Source organism: Gobio gobio, assembly GCF_949357685.1.
Source record: "Gobio gobio genome assembly, chromosome: 4".
Taxonomy (NCBI): domain Eukaryota; kingdom Metazoa; phylum Chordata; class Actinopteri; order Cypriniformes; family Gobionidae; genus Gobio; species Gobio gobio.
The window spans coordinates 24,959,335-24,978,385 of record NC_137100.1 but is presented as its reverse complement, the minus strand read 5'-3'; the positions used below and the strand labels follow the sequence as shown (position 1 = coordinate 24,978,385).

Below are 19,051 nucleotides of genomic sequence, written 5' to 3'. Positions count from 1 at the left end.
TAGGCTATATATCATATATATTTTGTAAATAATAATACATTATTATAAATAATATTATATTATAAATAAAATATAGATGTTTTACAAATATATATAATTTCACGAATTATATATATTTTTATATCATACCCATTGACTGTAAAAAAAAACATGTTTTGTCACGTGGGACTTTTATTTTGAAAGTACGGGCTTGCGTGCGCATTAACCCGGAAGCAGAGTATATGGTGTTTTGATAATTTTATACACGCTTGTTCTTCTCTCTCTTACCAAACTTGCCTGCCACACTGGTGAGTTTCTTCAGTTATTACATAGAAGAATCGAATGCAGTTATTATAAACGTTTTACAGCAGGTCTGACTCTTAAACAGTTAGGCTATTCTAAGCTAGCAAAGTGCTAGCTTATGTCTAGCGCTCGTCGGCTAATCAGCTGCGTTATGATTTTTTTTGTTTGTTTATTTAATAAAAATGTATTTGCAGTGATTGTCTCGGGACAGTACGAAGATGTTAACATATCTCAATTAAAATTGTATTACGAACCACCGTGAATGCAGTGATTTTCTAGTGCCAGTTGGTTGGGTGTCGTTCACTTTACAATGGACATTTAATTTTTTTTGGTGACAATTAAAATCACAGATAAAAGGGTTGGAATACCATATAAAATACAATCTGTTGTCTGACTGCTCAAACATATGTTTATTGGTTGTGATCTTGTTTGTGAAAGTGCAGGCAGTAAATGTTTGCTCTGGCTGAGGAGGATGTTCCCTAGAGCTTATGTCTTCTCCCATAAAGATGGGCCATCTGAACATATATTCCAGCACATTCTACCTCACACTGTGTCCCAGCAACAGAGAATTGAAGCCCATCTGAATGTAACAAAGTGAGTGAATATTCATCAGTGAAATGACAACGGTTGTGCGTTTGATATTCTGCATATGATGTTCTGTGAATTCATTTGAGTAATTCAATGTCTATCACCGTAGCTTCATTGGTCCACCTATGAATGTTCCTCGTTTGATTCCAACTTACCAATGGACACCAGTGGAACTGCCAGATGTTTGTTCCAGTCCAAATGGAGTAACAGGAAGCAGCAGAAAGTGAGCAGCACTTTGGCATCTTGAACATGTGACCACAAACCACTGGAATACTTGTTGCTAATCTCTATTTCAATCAATGGAAAGTTTTAAGTTCTCTGCCTCAAGAACCATGTCTTTTACTGTGCCAGGAGAAGGAGACAAATTCACAGTCAGAATGACCTGAAGAAACAGCGCTTCAGTTCTCCAGGTCCTAGCAACCAGCCTGCCAGAAATGCCAACTTTACCTCCCAACCAGTGGCTGGACCAGTGACAGGCAGAGAACCATGTAATTCTTATTCCAGTGTTCCCACATGCTCATCTCCCACCTCTAAACCAGGAGGCTGTGTGCCATCTTTGAGAGAGGGATCCCATCAGAGCACCTTTAACCCATCAACAGTCAATGATAAGGTGAACATGCAGATAAAAACTTGCACACTTAAAAATAAAGGTCTTTATTGGCATTGATGGTTCCATGAAGAATGTTTAAAGGGTTAGTTCACCCAAAAATGAAAATTATGTCATCATTTACTCACCCTACTCGTTCCAAACCCGTGAGACTTTAGTTCATCACTTTTCATTTTTGGGTGAACTAACCCTTTAAACATTCTTCATGGAACCATCAATCTTTGGTTCCATGGTTCTTTAGATCGTTAAAATGTTTTCCACACCAAGAAAATAAGAACTGTTGACTGAAAGGTTCTTTTGGGAACCTAGAATGGTTCTTCTATCTATGGCATCGATGTGCAAACCCTCTTTTGGAGTGTAGTCATATGACCTTTATTTAACCCTCATGCACCCTCATGTTTGATTTCTGGTTCAGATATTTAGATTTGATTTTCTCTGAGTTTTAGAGTTGAACATGTTTTGTAAAATGTATACTTTATATATTTTAAATTTTCATAAACTTAAACTTCTATAACTAAAATGTACGTTTACAACTTTTTAGTTTTTTTACTTCTACAATAATCTGTGAAGTGTTCCCTTTAAAAAGATACTTAACTTAAGTCTGTGCTCTGAAGTATTCAAGATTTTTAACAATTTAAGTTGAAAATTAATTTTCATGTCTATGCTCAAAAAGTGGGAGAGACAGTTAAAACAACTTTTTATTTTCACAAACTTTAAAAATAAAAAGTTGTAAAACTCAGCAAGACACTGTCACTTCAGGACTAGAGTTGAAGAGCTCTGACATATACCAAAGATGTGTTTTGTATTTTGGCTCTGTACAGTTGCTTTTGAATAGATGTCTATATGGGTCAAATTGACCCACAAACAGCAATATCGTATACAATTTTTGTATGCACATTTCACGACACATCAGCTTGTTGAAATTTTGCATGCATGTTCATGACCCTAAATGAGAAAGTCACAACATTTCATATTTTTACAGTGTGTCACTGACAAAATATTTTCCTGTATTAAAATAAGTGGGGAAAAGTTAAGTTTTTAGCTCTATAGGGTAGTAAAAACTAAAATAACAAAATATAACCAAGGAATGTTTTTATTTTTGGCTCTGTACAGTTGCCTTTGAACATTAAAATATGCGGGTCAAAATGCATGCATGCTCATGACCCTAAATGAGAGAATTGTACTGATATTTCCAAACGAAAAAAATTGACCCGTAACGGTGCATAAGGGTTAAGGCAAAGTGTAGAGAAGTACACTTGTATTTTACAGTACTAAGTATTATATTTATTATTCTCTGCCCACAGCTAAGTCAGCAGATTCTCAACCTGTTTCATGCTTGTGAGCAACAAAACGATGATCTGGAGAAGAAGGAAAATTGCCGAGCAGTGTTGCAGAGGGACATCCAGACAATCTTCCCAGGTACGATGCGCTCATATTTGCATAAGTTATGACTGGGATCTTCTCTAGCCATAGCGTTATGTGCCTTCTTCATGAAATTGTTCTCCATTTCAATCTTTTCTCTATTTTTGGTCAAGGTGCACGAGTCTTCTTGGCCGGGTCATCTCTAAATGGCTTTGGTAGTCGTACCAGTGATGCTGATCTTTGTCTTGTCTTTGATGAGGGAATGGTAAGTGTATTCTAGAGGACGGATGCTTTGAATTTGTGTTCTGTCCAAATGGTTTCTATACTACCGTAGTTGTTCAGGCTTTGCTGTCTTGGATTTAACTCTACAAATCTATTTACATATTTACACTACAAATTTTTAACTCTTAAATCTTTCTACATACTCCTTCATAGGTAAACCACAGAACGGATGCTGTATATGTTCTTAGTCTTGTGAGGAAATTGTTTTACAATCTGTGTAAGTGTTTTGCCATGAATTTGTCTACAGTTGTTTCACTTTATATTTCACAATTGCTTTATGTTCACTAATATGGCATGATTTTTTGTTTCACAGCTTACATTGAGAGGCCTCAGCTCATCAGAGCCAAAGTGCCCATTCTAAAGTTCAGGGACAGAGTCAGGTAAGTCCTTTGAATATTTGTGTCATATTTGCAGTCAGCAGTAGCTGTGCCTACGCTACAGTTTAAGCAATTGATTTGAAAGGAATTTGTACTTTCTTTTAGCAAGGATACATATAATAGATAAAAAGTGACTGTAAAAACTTTTATATTTACAAAAGATTTCTATTTCAAATAAATGCTGTTCTTTTAAACTTTCTATTCATCAAAGAATACTGAAAAATATCCAAAAAATACTAAGCATATTAAGCAAATGATTTCTGATGGATCATGTGATACTGAATTCAATTTTCTAATATATTCAAATAGAAAATGGTTATTTTTAATTGTAGTATTTCTCCGTATTACTGTACTATTAGTTTTAGTTCATGATCAAATAAATGCAGCCTTAAGGCCTGTACACACCGGGACGAATATTGCGCGCGCTTATCGCCAGCGTTTTTCGGCGCGTCTTGAGTGTTCACACCCAAGCGATTTTCACTGGCGCTGCGCCGAGTGAACGTGCACATTCAGTCGATGCGCTCGCGGTACACAAGATGGTGCTGCGGCACTTTAAGCCTCTGACACTCGCTTGTCACACAGAAGGAGAAGAGAGACAGTATTTACGTGCTTGCCAAAACCATAGACATATTATGTATATGGACAAAACCATTCACACACTTTTTGCTAACTGGCAAGCAGCATTAGCAGCTCTTCTTCTTCTTTGTCTACTTACTACTTCTTCGTCGTATCAATGTGTGCTCGGCAAGACCGTTTTGTGCTTGAGCGCCACCAAGTCGTGTTTTACTGTCACTTCAGCAGCTCCAGGCACGTGAACAAAAGCGCCGGTCTCATTGGTCGGCCAGTTTTTTACGCGCTGCGTCAAAATAAAAAAACGAACCCGAGGCGTTTTTTTTAAAAAATGACGCTTTTACGCCTGGCGTTTTGCGCGTCGGTGTGAACACTCACATTGGCGCCCATTGTTTAGTCCCGAGGCGTTAAACGTCGGCGATTAAACGCGTGCGAAAATCGTCCCGGTGTGAACAGGCCTTTAGTGAGCATAAAGGCCTGTACACACCGGGACGAATATCGCACGCGCTTATCGCCAGCGTTTTTCATGACGTTTTTCGGCGCGTCTTGAGTGTTCACACCCAAGCGATTTAAACGCGTGCGAAAATCGTCCCGGTGTGAACAGGCCTTAAGAGACTTCTTTCAAAAACATTTTTAAAGTCTTACCAAATCCATACTTTTGAACAGTAGTGTACTTTATGTACATAGAACTACAAAGCCAAATGTTGCAGGCAAACAGGTTTGGTTGTTTACTGGGAATTCATGAAAGACAATGTCATCTGAAAAACAAAAGATCAATACAACAGCTAACCACAGTTGTTCTGGATTTTTTTTTGCATATCAGTGGTGTGGAGTTTGACTTGAACTTCAACAACACTGTTGGTATTAGAAACACCTTCTTACTGCGGACGTATGCCTATGGTAAGATTCGAAAAGTTCAGAATTGTGTGCCTAATTGAGATCTCTGTGAAAAGATTTAATTGATTCTGGTTTTGTATTTATTTCAGTCGAAAAACGTGTTCGTCCTATAATCCTTGTAATAAAGAAATGGGCCAACCACCACCAAATCAATGATGCCAGCCGAGGAACGCTGAGCAGCTACACACTGGTTCTTATGGTCTTGCACTACCTTCAGAGTAAGTCTAGTTAAATATTTTTTATTAAAGGTGCACTGTGTAAATTTTAGCGGCATCTAGCAGTGAGGTTGTGAATTGCAACCGTCCACCGCTCACCCCTCCCTTTCGAAGTACGTAAAGAAGCTACGGTGGCCGACACAGGACAAAGATGTCGTCTGAGACAGCAGAGAGTAGCTAGCGCTCTGTAGAGCAGTTTGTCTGTTTAGGGCTACTGTAGAAACATGACGGCGTAAAATGGTGACTTCACTGTAAGGGGACCCGTGGAGTATGTAGATAGAAATGGCTCATTCTAAGGTAATAAAAACATAACTGTTCATTATGCAAGGTCTTACTTATTGCATTTCTGTCAATAGATCCTCATAAATATTACACACTGCACCTTTAAGTTAAGATCTAATGCAGTAAACTATTATTATGAGTTTTTTCTTACCAAATCTGCAAGCTTTGAAGCTTTCTTATGTTATGCTTTTCTGCTTTTTGTTCTGTTCTAAATGCTTCAACCTCATATAGCCCTTCCCGAACCCATCATCCCATGCCTTCAAATGGATTATCCAGTAAGCAAATTGTCTATTAAATGAATGAATGAATTATGCATAAATGTTTTTTTTTGCTGTTAAATTCTTGCTGAAATCACTTCTTGTAGGAGTGTTTCAACCCTAAGATGGACATTCATCTTGTGCCAGGTGGACCAAGCAATATTCCGGCCTTTGTGTCTAAAAACCAATCATCACTGGGTGACTTGTTTTTGGGTTTCCTGAAGTACTATGCCACTGTTTTCAAGTAAGTAACATTACTGATTTCATAGCACAAATCAAATCTATATTTAGAGCAAGAAAAAAAAAAACCAACAAAAAAACAAATTATATACACACACACACAGAGCGCTAGCTACTCTCTGCTGTCTCAGACGACATCTTTGTCCTGTGTCGGCCACTGTAGCTTCTTTACATACTTCGAAAGGGAGGGGTGAGCGGTGGACGGTTGCAATTCACAACCTCACTGCTAGATGCCGCTAAAATTTATATACCTATATATATAATATATATATATATATATATATATATATATATATATATATATATATTATATATTATATATAGGGCTCGACATTAAGCCTGTTCACATGCTTGTAAATCTGTCATTCACTTGTCCGAGTAAAAAATTAGCTTGTCCGGATTTTTTTGTAAACATAATTTATTCTCTGAAGCAATATTCTGACCAGTGTTCAATCGGCTTTGACATATTTTAATATGCATATTTGTGATATTTTTACCTTTTTATAAAGGGCATTTTTCCATAATCGTATTAAAGGGGTCATAGAATGACATTTTTGTACAAGTTAATATGATTCTTTAGTGTCTAAATGAAAAGTTTGTAATATACTTTAATTAAAAATTCTCATTAGTATTGTAAGAAAACACTCATTTTACCTGGTTAAAACCAGCTTAGTTTTCAGCAAGTCATTTCAGTGTATGTGACTTTAAATGATAATGAGCTTTGCTCACCCCGCCCCCTCTGCTCTGTGGGGCTTTCGGTTCGACCCGACACAACACCACAACACACGTGGAGTGTTGCCTTGATAACATTTGAGGCTATATTTTCGAGAAATAATGGCAACGGGAGTCTCTGAGTACACATCTGAGCAACCTTATCATTTTGAACCGGAGTCGGACCAGGAACAGATGACGAACGTTTCTGAATGGTTGGTTAACGTCATGTCACTTTGATCTATCTTTGTACTGGCAGAGTAGCGTAGTTGCTATGTGTTTACTGATGTGTTAGTTCATTGACAGATTGTTATGTTATAAGATTTTTTTTTTTTACATTACTTCTTAATCAGTAACAGACACCGTTATAAACCATGTACAAAAGTAACCTTAGTGTAGTGTTACCACGTTAACTTTATCACCCGAGTAACTTACACAGTTTGTAATAACAAACATAATGCGTTGTTCATTATAAACATGGGATTATGAATTATATTGACAACGTCATACACAGAAAGCATGCCGTAATGTAACTTACCCTGTAAACTTTAGCCTCATTCATCGTGAAGCGTGCAAGCGATTTGCAAAGATTAATATAAAGGTTAATAAAACGTTACTCTCACATCTTCCTGAGGTGCAGCAGGAACACGATCCTTTTTTCAAGAGCAGCTTATTAGCAAAACCTGCTTTATACTGACGCTCGTTTATAAAGCAGTCTGCTGAGAAATGATTCGCGCAAACATTGACGTTGATCGGGGGGAATATTCCCTTCTAAAACAAAACTCAGCAGCCACTGGGTCTTCAGCGGTTCGGATTTAGGAACATCAAAATGACTGCTGTGTTCGTTATTACACCCAACAACACAACACCACAATCGCTTAGACGCCATTCTGCTCCAGCGTATCAACAAAGGCGGACTGATGACAGCTCGCTCAGGGCGGGTCTGTGTTGAAACGCTGCTGTCAATCAACAATCTTAGGAGGGGCGTACACCGTGTAACGTCACACGGTCAGACGGCTCGATTTGAGACAGGGGAAAATATATAAGGAGATTAAAAAAAAACACTGGATGTATTTTTATCATTATAGGATGGTTGTGTACAGGCACTGCCAACACACATTTCCGTATAATCAACTTGTAAAAGTGCATGTACCATTCTATGACCCCTTTAAATATAGGCTATGCTTCAGCTTTCATTTTATATTTTTAAATTTGATAAATTCAATTAGAATAATATATAAGTAATAATTTAATTTAATAATAATTAAATTAGACACTATAGGCTGTTACCAATCAAATTTAATTATTTACACTGAAAAATTACAACTGCAAATAATGTTATGAGATTATTTTAAATATTTTTGAATATACAAATTAGAAATGTTGGAAAGATGAAACTAGACAACCAGTAGGTGGCAGCAGGTGACCGTCTTAATGAGTGAGTCATTGAGTCGATTCGTTAAAACGGCTGATTCATTCAAGAATTAGGCGGTCGTTTACGAATAGGTCTTTGAATCTTTGATTCAACCGATTCATTTAAAACTCACTTAATGTTAATTAATTGTTTATGGAACTGGCGAATGAAATCAGCGTTATTTTCAGTTGTGATGGTCAGGGGCGTAAATCACGGGGGGGACAGGACCCCCCCAATCTGAGGGCTGTCCCCCCCTAAAAACCATGCTGAGTATTGTAAATAATATAATGATATATACTTAAAATACATGTGTAAGTAGTAAAACAATACAAAAGCAAACAGGACAAAAAAATGCGTTTAAATTTAGAAAAATGTTGAGTTCCCCCCTCCCCCCTTGCCCCACAGTGGTTTGATCCACCGCGCACCTCAACTAACTTAACGTTACCCATAGAACGTAAAAAAAACTACAACACAAGTTTGGGGAGACAACAAGCCCTTCAGACAGCAGTTATGAAACTTCAGTAAGCTGTCAATACTATTTTATTCACTTTAAACATCAGATGAACTCTTTCGGACTCTTTTCTCTTTAATACAGATTAGGCAAAACACTGTTAGCATCACTTGCCCACCGCGGCACCGCCCCGGGCCACCGTCGTTTTCATTTTTATAGTAATAAAATAATTTTGTTTAGTTAGAGAACAGACACAACAATTAAAAACTGAATGTGTCTGCTCAATACAGCACGAGCCGAACGAGAGTCAGATTTCATTAATCACCAGAGCAAACAGCTGACAGACAAGATGATCGCGGAACATTTGGTTTCAAAGCGACATGTAAAAGTGCCTATTTAAGGGAGTGTGTCATTGTACTGTTTTCTTGCTGTGTTTTTCATTAAGAATAATAGGCTAATGAACCCATAATTCAAGCAACCCGAACCCGCCCTCGAATTGGCGCTAATTCTAAATCTAAAGTATATGGGGACGGCCGCTCCGCCAGATCTGTGTTGGGCTTGCTGCAGTTGAATATCTAAAGATCTGAATATCATAGTATAAAATACTATGTGTAGGATACAAGATAATTTAATAATTATAATATGACTGCGTGGGGAACCTTACTCATATTTAAACAACTATCGCTTTGTGTTGTTGGTCAGATAAAATGACAGAGAAAAGAAAAACGGACATTAGATCATTTTTCAGTGCACCAAAACGCCAAATAAGCACAAAATGTTTTTTTTTTTTTATATATTATTATATATTTTTTTTGTGTTACACATATCCTTACAAGTACGATTTTGGCTGTATTATTTGTGTCCCCTTCAAAAATTGCTCTTGAGAAATTTCATGTTTATCGTCCCCCCCAACTGTTAGATGAAATTTACGCCCCTGGTGATGGTATTCAGGAAAACAACACTCTTGTTTGTGTGATGTTGCTTAACTGTATCATATGTTATAAATATAAAAACTACATAATTTTAACCGTGTATGTTAACCATGTTAACTGAGTTTCTTTGTATGAGTGGCGCTCATTTGTTTTCGATTTTCTCCTCGAGAGGCTGCGCGAGCCTCAACAGCACAACCTTGTTAACGTCAGTTTGTTTTATATTATTATCCACTATCGATCTCCACTTACACTAACTGAATGCTGAATCATTATTGCACTTTGGTGATTCCCTAGTTATTTTTTGTTTTGACGGTTTAACCAGGATACTTTTACCAGGAAATTATTTTTCACTTGCCCCTTCAAAAAACCCACTTGTCCCGGACAAGCGTTAATGTCGAGCCCATATATATATACACACACACACACACACACACACACACACACACACACACACACACACACACAAACACACATTAGGGCTGGGTATTGACCCAAATTTCGATACGATTTTCGATTATTTTCAATTCAATATCGATTATTTTGGATATGTATCAGGTATAATACATGGAAAATTTTCTCAAGGAAAACTAATGTTGTAAACTTTGGGAATCAGTTTACAGTCAGTTAATATTGAAGGTAAAAATTAACTGATTTGTATACAAACACTTAAATTACACTAAATTATGTTTTTTTTTAAATATAATAATAATAAAGTTAAAATATTAACTTTACAATTACATAATCATAATTCTACTTTTTTAAATATAAACATTTAAAGGGTGGCTGTCGTAAAAACTTGCCAGATTTATTAAATATTGAAGAACATTGACAATGAATATCCTATGTAATGTGGTGCATATAATTAGCAAAATGCTCCTCTCTAGAGTTATTTTTTCTAGCTGACTAACAAGTTTATGGACACTGGATATGTTTTTTCTGAGGTAACTGACATTACGTGACATTGTTTACTTGTAAGCCGTTTTACTTGCATCTTTCTGCGGTTGAAACACTGATTGAGCGATTCTATGTGACATGATACGGATTTCGGTAAGTTGTCCTGTATCTTTTAACACACTTTCAGAAGCTCATTCGTGTTTATTTTGCGCTGTTACTGGTATTAAGGTGGGAAAGAACATCCGTTCATGTTTGCTCCGCGCTGCTGGTTCTCTTGAGCTGAGCTGCGGCAGAGCAATCTCACGCCACAGCGCCAAAACAGTATTTATGTTTTTGAATTTCGTAAAAAAAATATAGACTACAGGTAATCGATTCTTGGGATTTAAGAATATATATTGTTTTGTAAAAGTGAGAATCAATTAAAATCGAGAAATCGATATTTTTTTAACCCAGCCCTAATAAATATAAATATATTATACACACACACATATACTACACTAGTAAGCTATTAAATGCATGTGAACACTAGTTTTAGTTCATGCATTTTGTATCCTACCTGATTTTCTTTGTTGTCAATGAATTTTTAGTGCAATAACATATTAATTGTCAATCAAATATGTAATTTTTCTTTTCTAGTTTACATAGCAGGTTAAATTCTCCTGTTATAGACAGGGGCCAGTGCTGCTAACAAAAACTAACTTAAATCTAAGCCACCTGCAAGGCTCCAGTTTCATGTCACTTTGCTAGATTGACAACAGCAGGTGAACCGCTGCCTTTCCCCGGTCCAGATGGCCTGCTCTAATGTTCATAACACTTGATATGTGCATGTGCTTCTTTGACTAAACAAGTCTGAAGGCATTGACAAGCATGTCTTTACGGTTCATTGTTATATTTCCACAGATGGGAGAAGAATGTGATCTCTGTGCGTGAGGCAAAAACTTTCCCCAAGACCAGCTGCCGAGAATGGAGAGAGAAGTTCATCTGTGTAGAAGGTAAACATTCACAGAATCTTTGTACATCATGCACTGAAAGAATAGGCAATGGTTTATTGTTATTATCTTCTATTTATACATGAATATTTATACTTTATTTCAGAACCATTTGATCGTACAAACACAGCCAGAGCAGTTCATGAGAAAATTAAGTTTGAAGCCATTAAAGCAGAATTTACGGAGGTAAGCATCTTTGTCAGTCTTAAAATAGAAATATATATTTAGTATTAAAATATTAAGTATATTTTTTAAATAAATGTTTAAAAAAAAATATATATATATATATATATGTATATATACAGTGAGGAAAATAAGTATTTAAACACCCTGCCATTTTGCAAGTTCTCCCACTTAGAAATCATGGAGGGGTCTGAAATTGTCATCGTAGGTGCATGTCCACTGTGAGAGACATAATAAAAAAATAAAAATCCAGAAATCACAATGTATGATTTTTGTATCTATTTATTTGTATGATACAGCTGCAAATAAGTATTTGAACACCTGAGAAAATCAATGTTAATATTTGGTTCAGTAGCCTTTGTTTGCAATTACAGAGGTCAAACGTTTCCTGTAGTTTTTCACCAGGTTTGCACACACTGCAGGAGGGATTTTGGCCCACTCCTCCACACAGATCTTCTCTAGATCAGTCAGGTTTCTGGCCTGTCGCTGAGAAACACGGAGTTTGAGCTCCCTCCAAAGATTCTCTATTGGGTTTAGGTCTGGAGACTGGCCAGGCCACGCCAGAACCTTGATATGCTTCTTACAGAGCCACTCCTTGGTTATCCTGGCTGTGTGCTTCGGGTCATTGTCATGTTGGAAGACCCAGCCTCGACCCATCTTCAATGCTCTAACTGAGGGAAGGAGGTTGTTCCCCAAAATCTCGCAATACATGGCCCCGGTCATCCTCTACTTAATACAGTGCAGTCGCCCTGTCCCATGTGCAGAAAAACACCCCCAAAGCATGATGCTACCACCCCCATGCTTCACAGTAGGGATGGTGTTCTTGGAATGGTGCTCATCATTCTTCTTCCTCCAAACACGTTTAGTGGAATTATGACCAAAAAGTTCTATTTTGGTCTCATCTGACCACATGACTTTCTCCCATGACTCCTCTGGATCATCCAAATGGTCATTGGCAAACTTAAGACGGGCCTGGACATGTGCTGGTTTAAGCAGGGGAACCTTCCGTGCCATGCATGATTTCAAACCATGACATCTTAGTGTATTACCAACAGTAACCTTGGAAACGGTGGTCCCAGCTCTTTTCAGGTCATTGACCAGCTCCTCCCGTGTTGTTCTGGGCTGATTTCTCACCTTTCTTAGGATCATTGAGACCCCACGAGGTGATATCTTGCATGGAGCCCCAGTCCGAGGGAGATTGACAGTCATGTTTAGCTTCTTCCATTTTCTAATGATTGCTCCAACAGTGGACCTTTTTTCACCAAGCTGCTTGGCAATTTCCCCGTAGCTCTTTCCAGCCTTGTGGAGGTGTACAATTTTATCTCTAGTGTCTTTTTGGACAGCTCTTTGGTCTTGGCCATGTTAGTAGTTGGATTCTTACTGATTTTATGGGGTGGACAGGTGTCTTTATGCAGCTAACAACCTCAAACAGGTGCATCTAATTTAGGATAATAAATGGAGTGGAGGTGGCCATTTTAAAGACCTGTTAACAGGTCTTTGAGGGTCAGAATTCTAGCTGATAGACAGGTGTTCAAATACTTATTTGCAGCTGTATCATACAAATAAATAGTTAAAAAATCATAGATAGTGATTTCTGGATTTTTTTTTTGTTTATGTCTCTCAGAGTGGACATACACCTACGATGACAATTTCAGACCCCTCCATGATTTTTAAGTGGGAGAACTTGCAAAATAGCAGGGTGTTCAAATATTTAATATAAATATTTATATAAATTTATATAAATATTTCCTGTGTGTGTGTGTGTGTGTGTGTGTGTGTGTGTGTGTGTGTGTGTGTGTGTGTGTGTGTGTGTGTGTGTGTGTGTGTGTGTGTGTGTGTGTGTGTGTGTGTGTGTGTGTGTGTGTGTGTGTGTGTGTGTGTGTGTGTGTGTGTGTGTGTGTGTGTGTGTGTGTGTGTGTGTGTGTGTGTATATATATATGTATATGTATATGTATATGTATATATATATATTAGGGCTGCTCGATTATGGAAAAAATCATAATCACGATTATTTTGGTCAATATTGAAATCACGATTATGTAACGATTATTTCACATGACTTTGGGAATGTGTTGTATTTATTAAAAATACACCTTTCAACAATTCAATTGAAATTGTAACATTTGTTGTACTTTTTGAACTATTAAAATAAATAATATAACATATATTCAAATCAAAGTATAAAAGTATTCACGTAAAAATGATAACCACAAATAAATAAGATCAACAATATGGTTCGGCTATGCTTTTCATGTACGTCTAACATTAGTTTTCAGGTACAGAAATGTATCAAATGTAAAATAACATTGCATATTTGAGTGCATAAATTAAAGATTAATCCTATTAAACTTACAAAAGCTATTCAATCAAGAGCGGTGAGTGATGCCCTTGTCTTGTTGTTTGACATTAAACAGACAGCAGTAAAGGCTACTGCCCCTTTAAGACCTCGCGTCTTCTTTATCGACTGTATAAAGTTCACTTAAGGCATATACAGACTATGTCTGCTAGGATACTCATCAAGATGGACATGTTGACATACGTTTTGTGTGAGTTTGTCCGTTCAAGAGCAAGACTTGAAAGAGAACTCAATATTTGCGCGCTGAGAGACGTGTGCGCGCTCTCGGATGAACGCACAGAGACACATTTTCTCACAGCGCGCGCGGCTTCTCATTCTAAACCTAAACCCTAAAGCACTAAACCCGGGTGATGACGGTGAAAACGACTGGTCATATTCGAAAATATGGCAGCACTCGCAATCTCGCATGTATTGAACAAAGTTTACAAAGAGAGAATTATTTGAAAAATATGAAGGAAAAAAAGGACGTTTACACGGCTCCCCTGCTCTCGTCAGTTTTTGTTTCTTTATTAGATTGTCATAGGTCACTCTGTTTAATTTTCAAGTGGTTAAACTAATTCGTGGTGTTCCCTTCCGTTGCAGCCACTGCCATGTAGCAAATCTTAGCATGTTTCTGCTCGTCGTCTGATTCCTCGAAGCCAAACTGTTCCCAGACAACGGAGTTGGTTTTGCCTTTTTTGCTCACCAAACGCTGCTGTAACTGCCCTCCTTCTGCCATCTTTACTCGCGCCGAGTTTTTAAATTCCAGCGGATGATATGCACACGAGTCACGAGACTCACGACCTGAGAGAGTTTGTGGGTTCGAGAGGGGCGGATGTGCGCGTGCGCGTTTCATTCAGAACGCAAGGCAAAATAATCGTTTTTTCTCGATTGTACTATTTTGGTGATCGTTGGGAGGCAAAATCGAAATCGAAATCGAAATTCGATTAATTGCACAGCCCTAATATATATATATATATATGTATGTATATATATATATATATATATATATATATATATATATATATATATATATATATATATATATATATATATATATATATATATATATATATATATATATATATATATATATATATATATATATATATAATGTGTGTATATGTGTGTGTATGTATGTATGTGTATGCATATAATTAAGGCTGCACGATTAAACAAAATCGATCCGCAATCGCGAATTGGCTTATGTGTGGTTATGAAAGCGTAAAGGCTGCGTTTTTAATTAAATAAATATAGGTGCAGTGTGTCAGTGACGAGCGGCTCTGTGATCAACAGTAAACGCTGCTCCGTCTAAAATATTACGAGTTTGAAAAAAGACGTTTAATAACATGTTTTAACTAGGGATGCACCGAATCCAGGGTTCGGGTTCGGATTCGGCCGAATATTGGGCTTTTTGACTGGGTTCGGTTTCTGCCGAACCTCAGAATTTATTTCCACTGAACCCGAACCCTAGGCTTGCACTATACGCGCCCCGCTGGTCGAACGTAATGACGCCACTGTTGAAAGTGAAAATGGAACTCATGAACAGAAAACGTGGCAGTATACTTAAAGTCAAAAGAAGGCGATTCAAGTTGAGCTACGCGTTCAATTTGCAATGCCGATTTGTCTCGTGATGACAAGGACCCTAAACAACAGCCGCTGTTATAACATTTGCATATGAAACATCCGAGAGAATACGAGTTGAGCATGAAGGAATCTACAGACAGCAGCCAAAATGTATTTTATTTTACCGTGCAAACAGCCTATAGATCTATAGATCAGATAAAATATAAATAAAATTAATAAAATATATAGGCCTTACTAAATATTTTTCACTTAAATAATTACCAAATTAAGACGAAAATACACTGAATCCGTAAGCTTTGAAGAACCGGAATTAGGTAAATAGGTAGATAATATACTAAATATCTTTACATATATACTATTCTCTTAAAACCATCATTTCGTTATTTTTATTAACCCAAATAATGACTCATCCGCTAGGTTGCACGTGAGGGGGAAAAAATAGGTTCCTTCCACTTAAGAGTTGAGCTCTTTTTATTTTAATATATCTCTTTACATAAATACTATTTTCTACTTTTAAAAAAAATAACTTCGTTATTTTACTAACCCAGTGTTTTGTATGTGAAGCTGTTTCACGTGAATATTACAGGAGTGAAGCACAAAGCTTAGCCTAGAAAGGAAATAATGGTCAGATAGCTCTTTTTCATTCTGTTTTGCGATCTGGATCTGGTCACTCGATTTTCCATGAATTTGAACAATAGGCCGAGTCCATTTTATCCCAATGGACATGGACATCTCGTTTCTTTTCCCAAATCTTCACTCACGTCGCAGCCATGTTCGCAGGGGATTATAAACGTTTCTTCCTTTCGTTTGCTTAATTAAGTCTAACTATTCACATCCTTTACTGTGGGAAAGTATAAAAAACACTGTAAGACGAATACCTTTTTACTTCAAATTGTATTTAACACAGTTTGTTCTTGTTATTAAACTTGGTAAGGCGCGTCAAGTTTGGTTTATTTGAATAGCGCATTTCACACACACGCCGGTGATTTTAGTTTCGTTTTCTCTGGCAGTGAATAATCAAACAATGCCTAAATGTCTTGACCCTGTGGAAGATAAAATCCGCTCTTCAGACCTTTTACAACAAGTGTTGCTTTGCAACATCAGTAGAACATATGAAGACGAAGATATTCAAGAAGGTGTCTATTCAGTGTCCCATTCCTCTCAAAGCGCAGAGCGGTAGCCTATATGACGCATCTTTGCAGGGAAATAGTATGAATCAAATATTTTTCTAACTAATATTTAATTTTCATATATTCTTGAGGTTACCATTATTTACGGAAAATCGTTTTTGTTTTATAGGCTGTGTTGTTTCACTGACAGAAGTGCTAAAATAAACACGCATGGATGTTTCAGCCTCAAATGATTTCAAAATGTAGGCTATATATCTGGCATAGACTACAGTATTTAAAATAGCATATATGCATTAGTTACATTCTCAATTTAATTTACAGAGCAATCCCTGCTAAGTTTTTAGTTTAACTAATACTATAGAAGAGGATTAGTGTGTGTCGCAGACTCGCAACGAGGGCGTGGCATCACGATGGTGGCGCTCCATCTTGATGTCGGCACAACCCTAGCGCGCGCCTCCTGCGCTCTCCGTTGGGTTGTTCTTTGAAACGATAGAGGACGACTCGGGGTAATTTTTCTATAAACCATCATGAAATAGCGTCGAGAAGAACATACACGACAGTGTTTTACTTTAGTAAACTTGACCAAAACAGTTAATGGTCAATAGCATCCCTACACTGCTGTGGACGTTGTTTACTTCATTAATGTGTTTACTGTGATAATGGACTGCGGATGGGAGTAGGATTCGGTATTCGGTTTCGGATTCGGCCGAATCTTAACCAGTGGATTCGGTATTTGGCCGAATCCCAAAAATCTGGATTCGGTGCATCCCTAGTTTTAACTCACATCATATCCTCAGTCGAGTGTTTAAAATTTGATTTATAGTATATATATTAGGGCTGGATATTGACACAAATTTCACAATTTGATTTGATTTCAATTCTGATCCGATTCAATGTTGATTATTTTGGATAAATATCAGATACAATACATGGCTAATTTTCTCAAGGAAAACAAATCTCTTAACTAATGCTGTATACTATGGGAATTAACTGATTTGTATATAAACACTTAAATTGTGCTCAATTATGTTTTTTTTTTAAATAATAAAGTTTTATGAAATCTAAACCTTTAAATGGTGGCTGTCATAAAAACTTGCCAGATTTATTCAAACATGCTTTAAATATTGAAGAACATAAAACAATTATAATGCATGTAATATGGTGCATATATTTATCAAAATGCTCCTGCAAAATGCTATCTAACAAGAAGAGATCATATCAGGACAGGTTTGTAATTTTGTAACATTAGTCATTTTTATTTTGTCCAATCCTCTGCACTTTTAAGGAATCAAAAAAAGTCACGAGGAATGGGGGAATAATGTCTACAGAATCGACAGAATATGTAGTTACATTTGCAAAATATCTTATTGATAAACAAGGCCTTTTGCAACAACACTAGGTTCATGTTTGGTAATGAGCTTTTTTTATTGATCATTTACAGTCCTACCAGGTTCTGCAGCTGAGAAAAGATCTCAACTTCATCCTGCCCCTCAAAAACACAAGACCAAAAAGATAGCAAGACTTGAGGATCTGCCCAGATAAGTAAGAATAAACAGAATGGATTAAACCTGGAGTCTTCAAATACCATCTGTACATTGTGAGAAGAAATACTATACTCTTTTACAAGGGCTTTTGGGTATACTGGACCTTTTGGAATGTGTTGAGCCAAATCCATTGAGCTGACGTGGATATAATCCGGTCGTCTCTGAGATGTTTGATATGTACATGTAACGTCAGACACTGAGAAATAAATTTTGCCCATAAGGTATACAGTTTGTTTTCAGGAAATAAATTTACTGTTGCAAAAACATTTATTCTGTGAGTAATTTTTGGTTTATTAGTCAATATAATCATTTTTCAGCTCACTGAAATCTATTAAAGCAAAACTATTCTAAAAAATTCTAAATCTTGCTTTATGCGCACAACTTTTCTGTGATCTTTGTTTTCCTCAACCCAAAATTGTATTAAAAAAAAAACAAAAAAAAAAAAAAAAAACTTTTTTTTTCTGGCAAATGACTACTTTTACCTGAGCATTGGTGATTGGTTTTCTATTTGTTTATGTTCTGTCATGTTTTGTATAGTTTGTACAGTCTTTTAAATGTTTATTTAAATGATTAAAATATCACTATGAAGTTGTATTTTGCCTTTTGTCTTATTTATTTATTTATTTTCTTGTCTCTTTTGGTTGTGGTTAAATACAAGAGAAACGAGAGAAATTGTACCTAGATCTGGTTAAACCCTTTACATTTTCTATTTGAAGGTACATTCTTTAATATGATCAAATCAGAATACTTGTTTAATATGTCAGATATTTACTCATGTCAATGGAGTACTTTTGAACTGGATATCTGCGTGGAGTAGTTTAGTATCTTGCAGTAACACTTACTTGCAGTAAAACGGCAGGTAAATATGGTTTATGTTTTGACTGTTAGTACATTAGCCATTAATGGGTTGTTGTTCTCGATT

At 36.6% G+C, this 19,051-nt stretch overlaps 1 protein-coding gene across 2 annotated transcripts; it reads left to right on the top strand.

Annotated features, from left to right (window-relative positions):
- Window positions 1–184: 184 nt before the first annotated feature.
- On the top strand, window positions 185–18,723 carry tent2 (terminal nucleotidyltransferase 2). Of its 2 annotated transcripts, none has more exons than XM_079814153.1 (15): window positions 185–287; window positions 726–876; window positions 980–1,093; window positions 1,222–1,480; window positions 2,782–2,896; window positions 3,013–3,104; window positions 3,275–3,338; window positions 3,435–3,501; window positions 4,892–4,968; window positions 5,055–5,183; window positions 5,694–5,737; window positions 5,827–5,963; window positions 11,262–11,353; window positions 11,457–11,536; window positions 18,027–18,723. In XM_079814153.1, the coding sequence occupies exons 2-15, from the start codon at window positions 755–757 to the stop codon at window positions 18,099–18,101; spliced, it is 1,467 nt and encodes a 488-aa protein (XP_079670279.1). In that variant the 5' UTR covers window positions 185–287; window positions 726–754; the 3' UTR covers window positions 18,102–18,723. The 2 variants fall into 2 exon arrangements, with proteins under 2 accessions (XP_079670279.1, XP_079670280.1); XM_079814154.1 differs by having other exon boundaries at window positions 205–287; window positions 721–876.
- The last annotated feature ends 328 nt before the right edge of the window (window positions 18,724–19,051 follow it).